Source organism: Eretmochelys imbricata, chromosome 6 (assembly GCF_965152235.1).
Source record: "Eretmochelys imbricata isolate rEreImb1 chromosome 6, rEreImb1.hap1, whole genome shotgun sequence".
Lineage (NCBI taxonomy): Eukaryota > Metazoa > Chordata > Testudines > Cheloniidae > Eretmochelys > Eretmochelys imbricata.
Window position 1 is genome coordinate 76,091,768 of NC_135577.1, and position 11,424 is coordinate 76,103,191.

At 36.6% G+C, this 11,424-nt stretch overlaps 1 protein-coding gene across 1 annotated transcript in view; it reads left to right on the forward strand.

Moving 5' to 3' along the window:
* The window catches only part of FMN1 (formin 1), a 358,987-nt gene extending 356,683 nt beyond the window's left edge, over positions 1 to 2,304 (forward strand). Inside the window, exon 19 of the mRNA XM_077820284.1 lies at positions 2,260 to 2,304. Coding sequence (XP_077676410.1) covers positions 2,260 to 2,304 — 45 coding nt within the window. The remainder of the gene's footprint in view (positions 1 to 2,259) is intronic.
* Positions 2,305 to 11,424: the final 9,120 nt, after the last annotated feature.

Here is an 11,424-nt window from a genome sequence, read left to right on the forward strand (position 1 = left end):
GGGGGGAATTTTTTTAAAAATTAACAGCCCAACATCATATCATTTACCCTTGTCCTTTCTGGCCACTTCTTTGTTTATGACAGGTTTCAGAGTAACAGCCGTGTTAGTCTGTATTCGCAAAAAGAAAAGGAGTACTTGTGGCACCTTAGAGACTAACCAATTTATTTGAGCATGAGCTTTCGTGAGCTACAGCTCACTTCATCGGATGCATACCGTGCAGCTTCCACGGTATGCATCCGATGAAGTGAGCTGTAGCTCACGAAAGCTCATGCTCAAATAAATTGGTTAGTCTCTAAGGTGCCACAAGTACTCCTTTTCTTTGTTTATGAGCCTTATTTTTTGTTGTACCTTGTCAAATTTACACTGTGTTGTCTTTGGGCAGGAACTGAGCGTTATCTGTTTTTTGTGAGGCACTTAGGCTTGAGCAAAATTATCTTAATATGCATAGGTCTAAAGCATACTAGCCAGCGAAACCACAGCTAAGAATCATGTTTGGCCACAATAACCATGCTTAAGAATAGTTTTTAAAATGTGTTGTTACATAGGTCTAAAACTGATCAAGAATATGGGATGTAGTAAATAGGATGAAATTCAATAAGGACAAATGCAAAGTACTCCACTTGGGAAGGAACAATCAGTTGCACACGTACAAAATGGGAAATGACTGCCTAGGAAGGAGTACTGCGGAAAGGGATCTGGCGGTCATAATGGATCGCAAGCTAAATATGAGTCAACAGTATAACACAGTTGCAAAAAAAAATCAAACATCATTCTGGAATGTATTAGCAGGAGTGTTATAAGCAAGACATGAGAAGGAATTCTTCCACTCTACTCCGTGCTGATTAGGCTTTAATTGTGTCCAGTTCTGGGCACCACACTTCATGAAGGATGTGGACAAATTGGAGAAAGTCCAGAGAAGAGCAACAAAAATGATTAAAGATCTAGAAAACATGACCAATGAGGGAAGATTGAAAAATTTGGGTTTGTTTAGTCTGGTGAAGAGAAAATTGAGGGGGGACATGATAACAGTTTTCAAGTACATTAAAGGTTGTTATAAGGAGGAAGGAGAAAAATTATTCTCCTTATCCTTTGAGGATAAGACAATAAACAATGGCTTTAAATTGCAGCAAGGGCAATTTAAGTTGGACATTAGGAAAAACTTCCTAACTGTCAGGGTGATTAAGCACTGGAATAAATTGCCTAGGGAGGTTGGAGATTTTAAGAGCAGGTTAGACAAACAGCTGTCAGGGATGGTCTAGATCAGGGGTGGGCAAACTTTTTGGCCTAAGGACCACATCTGGATATAGAAATTGTATGGCGGGCCATGAACACTCACAAAATTGGGGTTGGGGTTGAGGGCTCTGGCTAGGGTGGGGGCTCCGGGTGGGGCCAGAAATGAGGAGTTCAGGGTGTGGGAGGGGGCTTTGGGCTGGGGTGTGGGGGGCATGGCGGGGGGCGAGCCATATATAATAATTCTCTTCTCCAAAATCTGATTAGCATTTTTGGTACGTTTCCATTCTAATAATTTTGGACACATGGAAGTAAGTGGAATATTGTCACAAACTGCACTGAGATTTTTGTTCTGCTTTTTAAAGAGAGCACATTCAAACATTTTAGTTGACCTGTTAACTGTGTACTTCTACCTTTTCAAGATCAGAGCAACAGCAGCAACAATTGCTTTTAACTTGTTCTGCCTCAAGAAATTTCACTTCATTTCTCAGGAGACGCTTCCTTACTTCCAACTCTCAAAAAACCCTCCTGTCAATCAATGTAGCAATGCCCATGCAGCTGAGCAAATTAAGCTTTTTTTTCCTACTGCCCACAATGGGCTTCTATGAGGGTCAGCTTTGAAAGCAGAATGGAAGAAGCTATTAAAATCATACATTTGGTATGCACTATTTTGAAATGTTTCCAACTTTCTGCAGCAGCATTGATCTTTGCAAAATGTCTTGTTTGTATTTAAAGTGACTGACTCCTTAAAGACATATAGTACTAGTTAAATTCATAGACAAGCATGTATGGGGTCTGATAGTTGAGCATCGTGTGTTGAAAGAAATGACAAACTACAGAATAGTTTAGAGATTTATGGTACGGCACTCGAGGAGTTAATTTTCTGGAGGAAAAAAAGGCTCCAGTCTACTATGACTGGTTTGCTACTCCTCAGTTCAGTGTTCTAGACCACATGCTTGTTGCAATTTGAGAACAGATGGAAAATTAAAGACAAGAATGATAATAAAGCTCTTTTTTCCTGAACAACAGAAAGAAAAACTACGTCAGAAGGAAGCCAGTGTGACCACTAACTGAAAGAAGATCCATGAAAATAATGACAGTGTGACTTAATACCTTGCATGATGCTTTACTATGCCCGTTCCCCAGGGAGCACCTTATATTAATGTTATGGAGTTCTGCTTTTCTCATCTCTTTCTGAGACAATCCACTAAAGACTTTCCAATCCCTTATAAAGAGTTTGCTCATTCAGTAGAGGAAGCACTAAGAAGCTGTTTACAGGCGAATTTATGAAGGGTTTTATATAACTCTTCCTTACCTGGCTTAAAATGCAATTCTTTTCTAAATGGTTATTTGAAGTACTCTATGCATAGTGCACTAATGCGGAAAAGATAAAATCAGGATTTTGGATGTTGAATTAAGTAACAGTTAACAACCTCTATATTGCTTACTTTAGCTTCATGTAGATTACCACAGAGGTACAGTTCAACTCATGAGAGGCTATTCTATCATAAGAGTTTAGACCTCACTATTAACTGAGGGCAACATTGATTCTAAATCATGTTTGATAGTCTAAATAAGTATTAAATTAATTTTGTTAAAACTAATGCAAGTTTATTATAATTAATGTATTCTGTATTTTATTACAATTATTTTTATAGAAAACTCAGTCTATGCCATATGCATTGAAATAGGAATAATATTTTGCACATGTGGAGAGAGAAATAGCTTCAGATTCTGTTGTCTTATAATATGTAGATGATATAACTGGCAAATTATTTTTATGGTTTTGACTTGATGTTTCTTACATGTTCTTCATGTTGCCTGATTCAAAAAGACAAAGGACAGAAGCATTTTTATTTCAAACTATCGATGCCATAAGATAATTATTTGTCATCATTCATCTAACTGTAGTGCATAACACATCTCCATAAAGTCATATATTTACTGCTAAATTTCTGGCTTTAAATTCTATTGAAGCTCATATTCTTTAAAAATAAGCACCTCACTATAAAACATATTACACAGCCTTCTCTTGTCTCCCCATATATTTATATCTGTATGTATAAGACAAATATGTACTCTACTATGTTAGCATTTGAGGAGGAAGTAAGAGAATCTTGCTATCATCTTGTCATAATATAACCACTCTTTGTGAAGTATCATTTAGGGCCTGAACCCATGAACTGCTGAATGCCCTGAGCTCCACTGGTATTTTCAGGCACTCATTACATCACAGGATCAGGTTCTTAGAAAGAGAGATCCTTGCAGCAGACAAAGTTTCAAGGTAGAATAAAAATAATGAATATTAAAAATAAATAGAACTTTTGTTTTAGACCAGCAATAGACTGCAACTAAACACGCAGCTGGGTAGGGATCTTATAAAGAAAACTTTCCACAGTTACTAAATCGTAAAAACCTTCTGACTACTAGGGTCATTACAATATATGACCAATACAAACAAAATAATGATAAAGCAAAAAGTATAGGACATACAGTAAGGAAAATATTAATCCCTTGGCATGGTAGTTGAAAAGAATATACATGAAAGAAATATATTGGATTATCTACATAGCAAATGAGATGCAATAACAATAAGTATGAAGCAAGATTGATAAGGTGGTTGTATATTTATTAAAGAAAACAATAGTTGTATCACCCCTATTTATGTTTCTCATTTGGAGAGTCCTGAACAAATAGAGTTAAGGGAGGTAAGATAGCCTTATATATTTTGGAATTTGTAGCTGCTGTTGATAGACTTAATATGTGTAAATATGCTACCAATGAAAACAAATTGAATATGGATCAATGGAGGTAAATAGATTCATGGGGAGAAGGTGTTCCCCCAGTTAGCATGGAAATTTGCGAGAACATTCGAGCGCTAGCAATATGGTGGTACTATTTTTCCGATGGAAGGAAAGCAAATTCCAAAGATCAAAATTTTCTGTCTTCCATCAAACCAAGCACAAACATAAGTGAAATGCATCTACTTTGGCAATCAGCATTAATGATATACAATATAAGTGATATACAACATAAGCAATAGTGCTCATACAAGCCAAAGATTAGAGAACAGCAGTAGGCAAGACGATTTTGATGAGTCTCTAAGCAAACTACTGTACTGAATATTGTTCTGTACCTGTCAAAAAATTCTGGAATATTGTAATTAGAGCTAGATGGGAATTTTCTGAGAAAACATTTTTCATCAAAAAATACAAATTAATCAAAACAGAAAATCTTCTTGGGAAAAGATTGCTTTCGACGTATCGCCTGGTGTGAAAAATAGTTTTGTAATTGTCAAAATTTTCCATTTCAACGTTTTTTAAATGAAATGTTTAAATTTGGGGTTCAAAATGACTTTTTGTTTAGAAATAGTGGTTAATTTATACTTTAAAAACATTAAATCAAAATTGAAACTAAATGTTTTAAACTTATATAAATGAAACCTTTCAATTGGTGCCATCTGAATTTTTTTCTAATTCTTGGTTCATGAAATTTTTTGAGATTTTTGACATTTTGTCCCAATTTGGGGAGAAATTTTTTTTTCAAAATCTCAGAATTTCTCACGATGGGAAAACCAGTTCAGTTTTCCACCCAGTTCTAATTGTAATTATTTTTTTTCCCCTGAAGAGGGCGATTATGTTTCAAACTTCAACCCTTTTATTACTAGCGGGATTACTACTAGATTAAATGGAAAAGAACATCTAGTTCATTTGATCCATTCCCCTGCTCAGGATTTAATGACTTTTGTAAGCCTTAGTCTAAGTGAATGGACATGACCAGCTAAACTGCATGCTGGTAGACCGCTGGCCAATATCCACAAGTGGCCAGAAACCTTTAATACTGGTGCCAGTATTATGAAGTTATTCTAGCAGAAAAGTGGCATTGGTGATTAATAGATATTATATTGAGGCTTGGCAGAATTCAATTTTTATTATTTTGAAGAATAATATTGCTGTTAATTTTAAGTATTATTTAAATTTTTATCATTACAGGAAATTGGGGGGGGGAGTGCAGAGGAATCAGACAATTATTTAAATGAGAGTAAACATTGTATTTCAAACAGTTAAAGCTTTATAACCATTAAAACACAAATTGTCAACATCAGATGTTGAAGTATACAAAGTAAATATCCTTAAACTCTTTAATAAGTTGTCAAGCAGCATTTTTTCCTACTTTGCCTGTCTGTAAATTTCTATTATTATTGATGAAAATATTTTTGATGGTTGATGTGTGTGCGGTGAAATCAACAGTTACTCACATTTACTGATTAAAAATTGAATCCTTTCAAGCCCACTTATATGTATATGTAAATTATATAATTATGCACTATTTAGGTACTCTAGATTTAACAGAGATCAGCCTGAATCAAAATCTGGGATGTGAATACCCCTGAAGTTTCTGTCTAATAACACAATGACACAGCATAAAGTGCTATGTCAGGGAAGTTGAAGGCACTTCAGATGTATTTTGAGGACAGATATTTAACCTGAGCTTTCTGATCTGGGAAGGAATAGAAAAGATAGAAAGGAGGAGGAAAGGAAGACGTAGAAAGGAAAGAAAGTCAACAGTTTCTTTTCACCCCCTTGCTATTGCCTGGCCTTTGGAGGTTTGTAAAGAAGACCAGTCTAAAAGGGCCCTATTTTTCAACATTACCAAGGATAAACATATGAGACCTACTGCACATTAGCTTGCTAGGTAAGGTTCTGAATAAATTATAATGCCACTGTAACTGTGAAACACTGTTTCATCCATTAGATTTTGAGAGTGAGGGGAATATCTATATTGCTGTTGCCTCTTATTGCTTTCAAAATGAAACAGGTTATTTTGCATATTAGAAATATTTTAACAATATACATTATATAATATTTATGACTTTTCTTATTGATCTGTCCATGAATGACCTATGGAAGTCTGTCTTTTATATTGTGTGCCTTATTGTGAAAATCCACATTTATAAGTTTAATGATCTAAGAATATATTTAGCGTGAAAGTGGAAGAGGTTTGTGTGGCAAAAAATACTAATAGAATGAGCCTGTGATCCAGTGCATATAGAAATTTAAACAAACTGGAATCCCTGAAATACTCAGATAGCAGAAGGAGAGATAACTAACCACTGTACATTTGAGTCATCTACTAGGTGATGAGTAAAAACGTGTAAAATAAAGAAGTGCAGTTGTTTACACATCATATTTGAAATGGACACCTTGTCAAGCATGGAGTGTTTCATAGAATGTTATTTCAGGAAAATTCCCCTTTGGAATTTTATAAAACACAGGCTTGTTTTCTTTCTGGTTTGTACCACAAAGAACCCCAAGTGTAAAGATTGTACTGTAAATCAGACATTTGGAGTCTATTCTTTCATTGAAGTGCATGGAATTTACACGTGCAACCATTGTTATAAATGGAAATTTCCCTTTCACTTTATTATTGTTCCTCATGATTTTAAACAACATGAAACACTGAAAGCTAAATATTCCCCAACCCAAACTTAGTAAAGACAAGTGCTGAAATATATAAGCATTGTAACAGAAGGAAAAATACTTTGTATAGACAGGAAAAAACTTCAACATAACTTATGAACCAAAATATTAATAAACATTAACCCTATTTTGTAAGTCTTATCAGCAGTTACAGTTACAGGCTTAGATCACCCTGGAGACATCCTCTTGGAATCTTCAGACACTCTGAGAATTTTTTTCAGTGCTCTCTCTTAAACCTTTCAAGTAGTCCTGGGAGAGACAAAGTTTAGCGTAGGAGTCTAATCTTTCTAAACAATTGAGGATGTCTCAGCCTTTTCAGTCCTACAACCCACTGGATCAGAGGACAGGTAACCTCTTCAGCCTTATCTACACTAGCATTTTTTGGTGAATTCAGCTAACATTGCACTAGCTTGGGCTTTTTTTTATAACAATGTCATCTAGACCTTCTCTGAAGAGGGTTGGATGGCATGGTGGTGAAAATGCCTGAGCCTTCTCCACACAAATGCTCTGACCATTGCCACCTCTCTTGAAGCTGTACCTGATGCAGTGCAAGTGGGAGCTTTCCTCCAAAATACTAAAGGTAGACATACCTTTAGCATGGCTATCAACTCCCCCTCCACACCGCGTGTCACAGCAGCCAAAGAGTATCTCAGTACAATATCAGCTCCAAGCTGAATGTGAAGCCATTAGCCTCCAAATAAAAGATGATTTTATAGAATGGACATCTATAGATTTCCCTGGAGCTGCTATCATCCAAGAGGGATGTTGATAAATTGGAGAGGGTTCAGAGAAGAGCCATGAGAATGATTAAAGGATTGGATAATATACCTTATAGTGAGAGACTCAAAGAGCTCAGTCTGTTAGCTCAACAAAGAGAAGGTTAAGCGGTGCCTTGATTACAGTCCAGAAGTATCTACTTAAGGAATTAATGTTTAATAATGGACTTGGCAGTCCAGCAGAGAAAGCTTTAACATGATTCAATGGCTGAAAGTTGAAGCTAGACAAATTCAGACTTGGCAATAAGGTGTAAATTTTTAACAGTGGGGGGAAATTATTGGAGCAATTTATCAAGGGTTGTGGTGGATTCTTCATCACTGACCATTTTTAAATCAATATCAGCTGTTTTTCTAAAAGATTTGCTGTAGTTATTATTTTGGGGACGTTCTATGACCTGTGTTATACAGGAGGTCAGACTGTGATCACAATGGTCCCTTCTGGCCTTGAAATCTATTAACCTAAATTCAGTAGTACCTCAGTGGAATGCTGTTCCATCAAAACCAGTGCTTACTGTAGCAGCAGATTATCAATTCTGGAGCTCTCTTGTTTTCAAAAATCAGGAGATTTTCTTTATCTAATGTAATTTGTAGCTGTGCAGGTTAGGATAGTGGTACCAAAGTAATCAAATCTCATGATTTTTGGTGCTATCTGTAAAGTTTGAAAGAAATGGTTTTTTTTCCTTATGCCATAACATTTCAGCTAGCCAAGTCAATTGATTGGTTTGGGTATTTTTTTGTTTTTCTTCTATTAAAACATTAATATTGGCCACTGCTGGAGGAAGAATATGTGATTAGAGGGACAACTGCTTTTATCAAGAATGGTAACACTGACAATACGCTTATTTACTTCAATCTTTCTCCATAATTGATGTTTGTCTTCTCATAGTCAAGCATTTAAAAATTGCCTCTAAGCAGGTTGTGAATAGCTACTGTCCATCTAATTGGCCTGGTTGGTTTCCAATTGAAACATGAGGGGCACCGTTCTGTTGCCCATGTGATTTCAATCCTTGAGGGGGCCATTTAGGGATTTGTGGCATAAATTGGGGATTGGTCCTGCTTTGAGCAGGGGGTTGGACTAGATGACCTCCTGAGGTCCCTTCCAATCCTGATATTCTATGATTCTATGATTCACATAGCACTTCTTGTCCTGGTTTTCCAATAAACTCATGGCAACTTCTTTTTCTGCTCTAAATGTTTTCCATACCTGATGAATGCCAAGCACAGTGGAAGATTGCAGTTGTCTGTTTGCTCAGTAAGTAATGCCATTCCATTTTGATTAGACCTGCATTTTGCTTCATCACTTAGGCCAATATTTTCAAAAATGGGTGCCTAAAGTTAGGGGATTTTCAACAGTGCCCAAAGTAAGTCACTTAGGTGCTTTTGAAAATCCCATCTTTACATCTGTACTTAGGCACCCATCAAAGCTGAACATTGTAGAAAATCATGCCACTTAGTTCGGAATCTAACAAAGAATATGTTTTTTAAATTCTTGGCTCTGGATGAGTATAGTCCAGTTTTGTTGTGGACCTCACTTTACTTTCTGAGGAATTTGTAAGTGCCTATTAATGGGCTTTGGGTTGGTAGTCTTCTGGCTTCTCTTAGTTATCTTTGTTTTGGAGAAAATTCTGTTTGTTTGCCTATAATTAGAAAGCAAATAAAAAGAATGAGGTGACTTGATTACAGTGGATAAGTAGTTTTAAAAAGAGAAAATACCAGAAATTCAAGGGCTCTTTAGCAAAGAAACACAGAACAAGAGCCAATGGCTGGAAGTTAAATTCAAATTAGAAACAAGCCTCAAGTTACTAACAATGAGAGTGGTTATTCACTGGAACAACCTACCAAGGGAAGTGATGGTTTCTCTATCTCTTGATGACTTCAGATAAACACTGGATGCTTTTCTGAAAGATGTGCTTTAATCAAACGCTAGTTTTTGGGCTCAATACAGGAGTAAATGGATGAAATTCTATGGCCTGTGTTATACAGGCGGTTAAACTAGATGATCTATTGATCCCTCCTGACCTTAAAATCTTTGAAACCATTAATGATATTTTTAATCAGTAATTTTAGTCTCTTACATAAAACTCAGTAAGTCAATTATTTTTCCCTCTTCAGCACATCTATAGTGAAAGACTAGTGTTCAAACTAAATGAATATTTGTCCTGAACACTCTGTTTTTTAAGCTATTTCCACACTATGAGCTAGGATTGTGATTCCCCGCTCACATAGACATAATTTGTCATCCGAGGTAGTAGACTAAAAATAGTAGTGTAACTACGGTAGCATGGGCAGCGACAGCCACAGCCCAGGCTAGTTGCCTCAGATATGGGTCTTGTACCCAAGACAGCTAGCCGGTGCCACAGCTGCCCGTGTTACTGTGGTCACACTACTATTTTTAGCCTGCTAGCTCAGATGAGAGCTAGCACGAGGATATCTGTGTGAGCTGCAAATCACACCCCATAGCTTGTAGTGTAGACATAACTTTAATTTTAAAAATCATTAATAATAGTGATAGTGTTTCATAGAACAACATAATGCCATAAATTAGTCCAAAACATTAACTATAATGGCATTTGTATATTTTAAATGTCTCAATAGATAGAAGATGCACTAGATTGTTTTATTTACCTACAATATAGATGCACAGTTTTAACTTCAGCTTTACAAATGCCTCCATCAAATTTTTTCATTGTATAATAAAACTTGAATTGTAAACTTATTTAATCATTTAAAGGATCTAATTTGATAGCAGGTCAAAACAATAAGACAAAATTAATCGAGCTGGTCAAAAAATTAAACCCTATTTTTGCAATAAGAATTCAAAATTTCATAGCAATATAGGGCTGGAAGGGACCTCAAGAGGTCATCTATTGTCCATCCCACCATACAGAGGCAGGATTAAGTATACCTAGACCATCCCTGAGAGGTATTTGTCTAACCTGTTCTTAAAAACCTCCAATAAAGTGGATTCTGAGATATTTCTGATTCTTTTTGTGCCTCTATCACCTCAAATGTATCATCAAAAATCTAATATATGGTAGAATGAAGCCATTTTAGAGGGCCTGATCCTGTAAGCACCTATGCCTGTGAGTAGCTTTACTAGTGTAAGTAATCCTGTGGGCCCAGATCATTGCCTCCTTCAGGAAAATCCCCCGGGAAGGAGTTGTGGGGGAGGATATCTCGGTGCCAATCCACTCGTGGGAGTAGTATTTGAGGGTTCTGACTTACGTTTCATATATATTTTCCATATCTATCCAGGCTTCAGGTGGAGAGAGACTGTAGCATGCTTGAAAAACAAAAAGCTGGAATAATATCATTGCTGTCAAAACAATATAAAGCTCACTGCTTTTCCTGTGCATCATCACTGCAGAAAGTCCAGAAGAGACTGTCTACTACAGTACTGCTAGTTTTGTTTTGTTTTTAATTATGAGATTTTCTTGTTTTAAACAGATATGCACACTATAGCCTGGTGGCTACCAGACTGTCCTCTAAAGAGACCTAATTATCAGACCCAAACATTGGGCTCATAAGCAGCAGATTGGGTACACACTTAAGGGGACACACAACCAGGGGCAGCCATTGCGTTTCTGATGCCCCAACCAGACAGTATCATCCCCAAACAGGGTGAAAAGTGGGGGAGGCTGGAGGCGGGGGATTTAAAAGGCTGTAGGATTGTAGGTTCAGAGAAGTGATGCCAAATGAAGTACATTCTTGCCTTAATGCACTGGTTTTCAATTACATTGATCTGTGAGTAAATGCAAAGGAAAGAGGAGACTCTGAGCTCATGCTCAGAGATGGCGTGAGTAGTGGATGTTTTACAGAGACATGCTAAATGATAAGTAATTTGTTTTTTTGTAGGTGACAGATGAGCCTCCAGGAAACTTGTATCTGTGACTATCCATCCACCCTGGTACCAGTGGGATGCCTCTTTCAAATGCAAA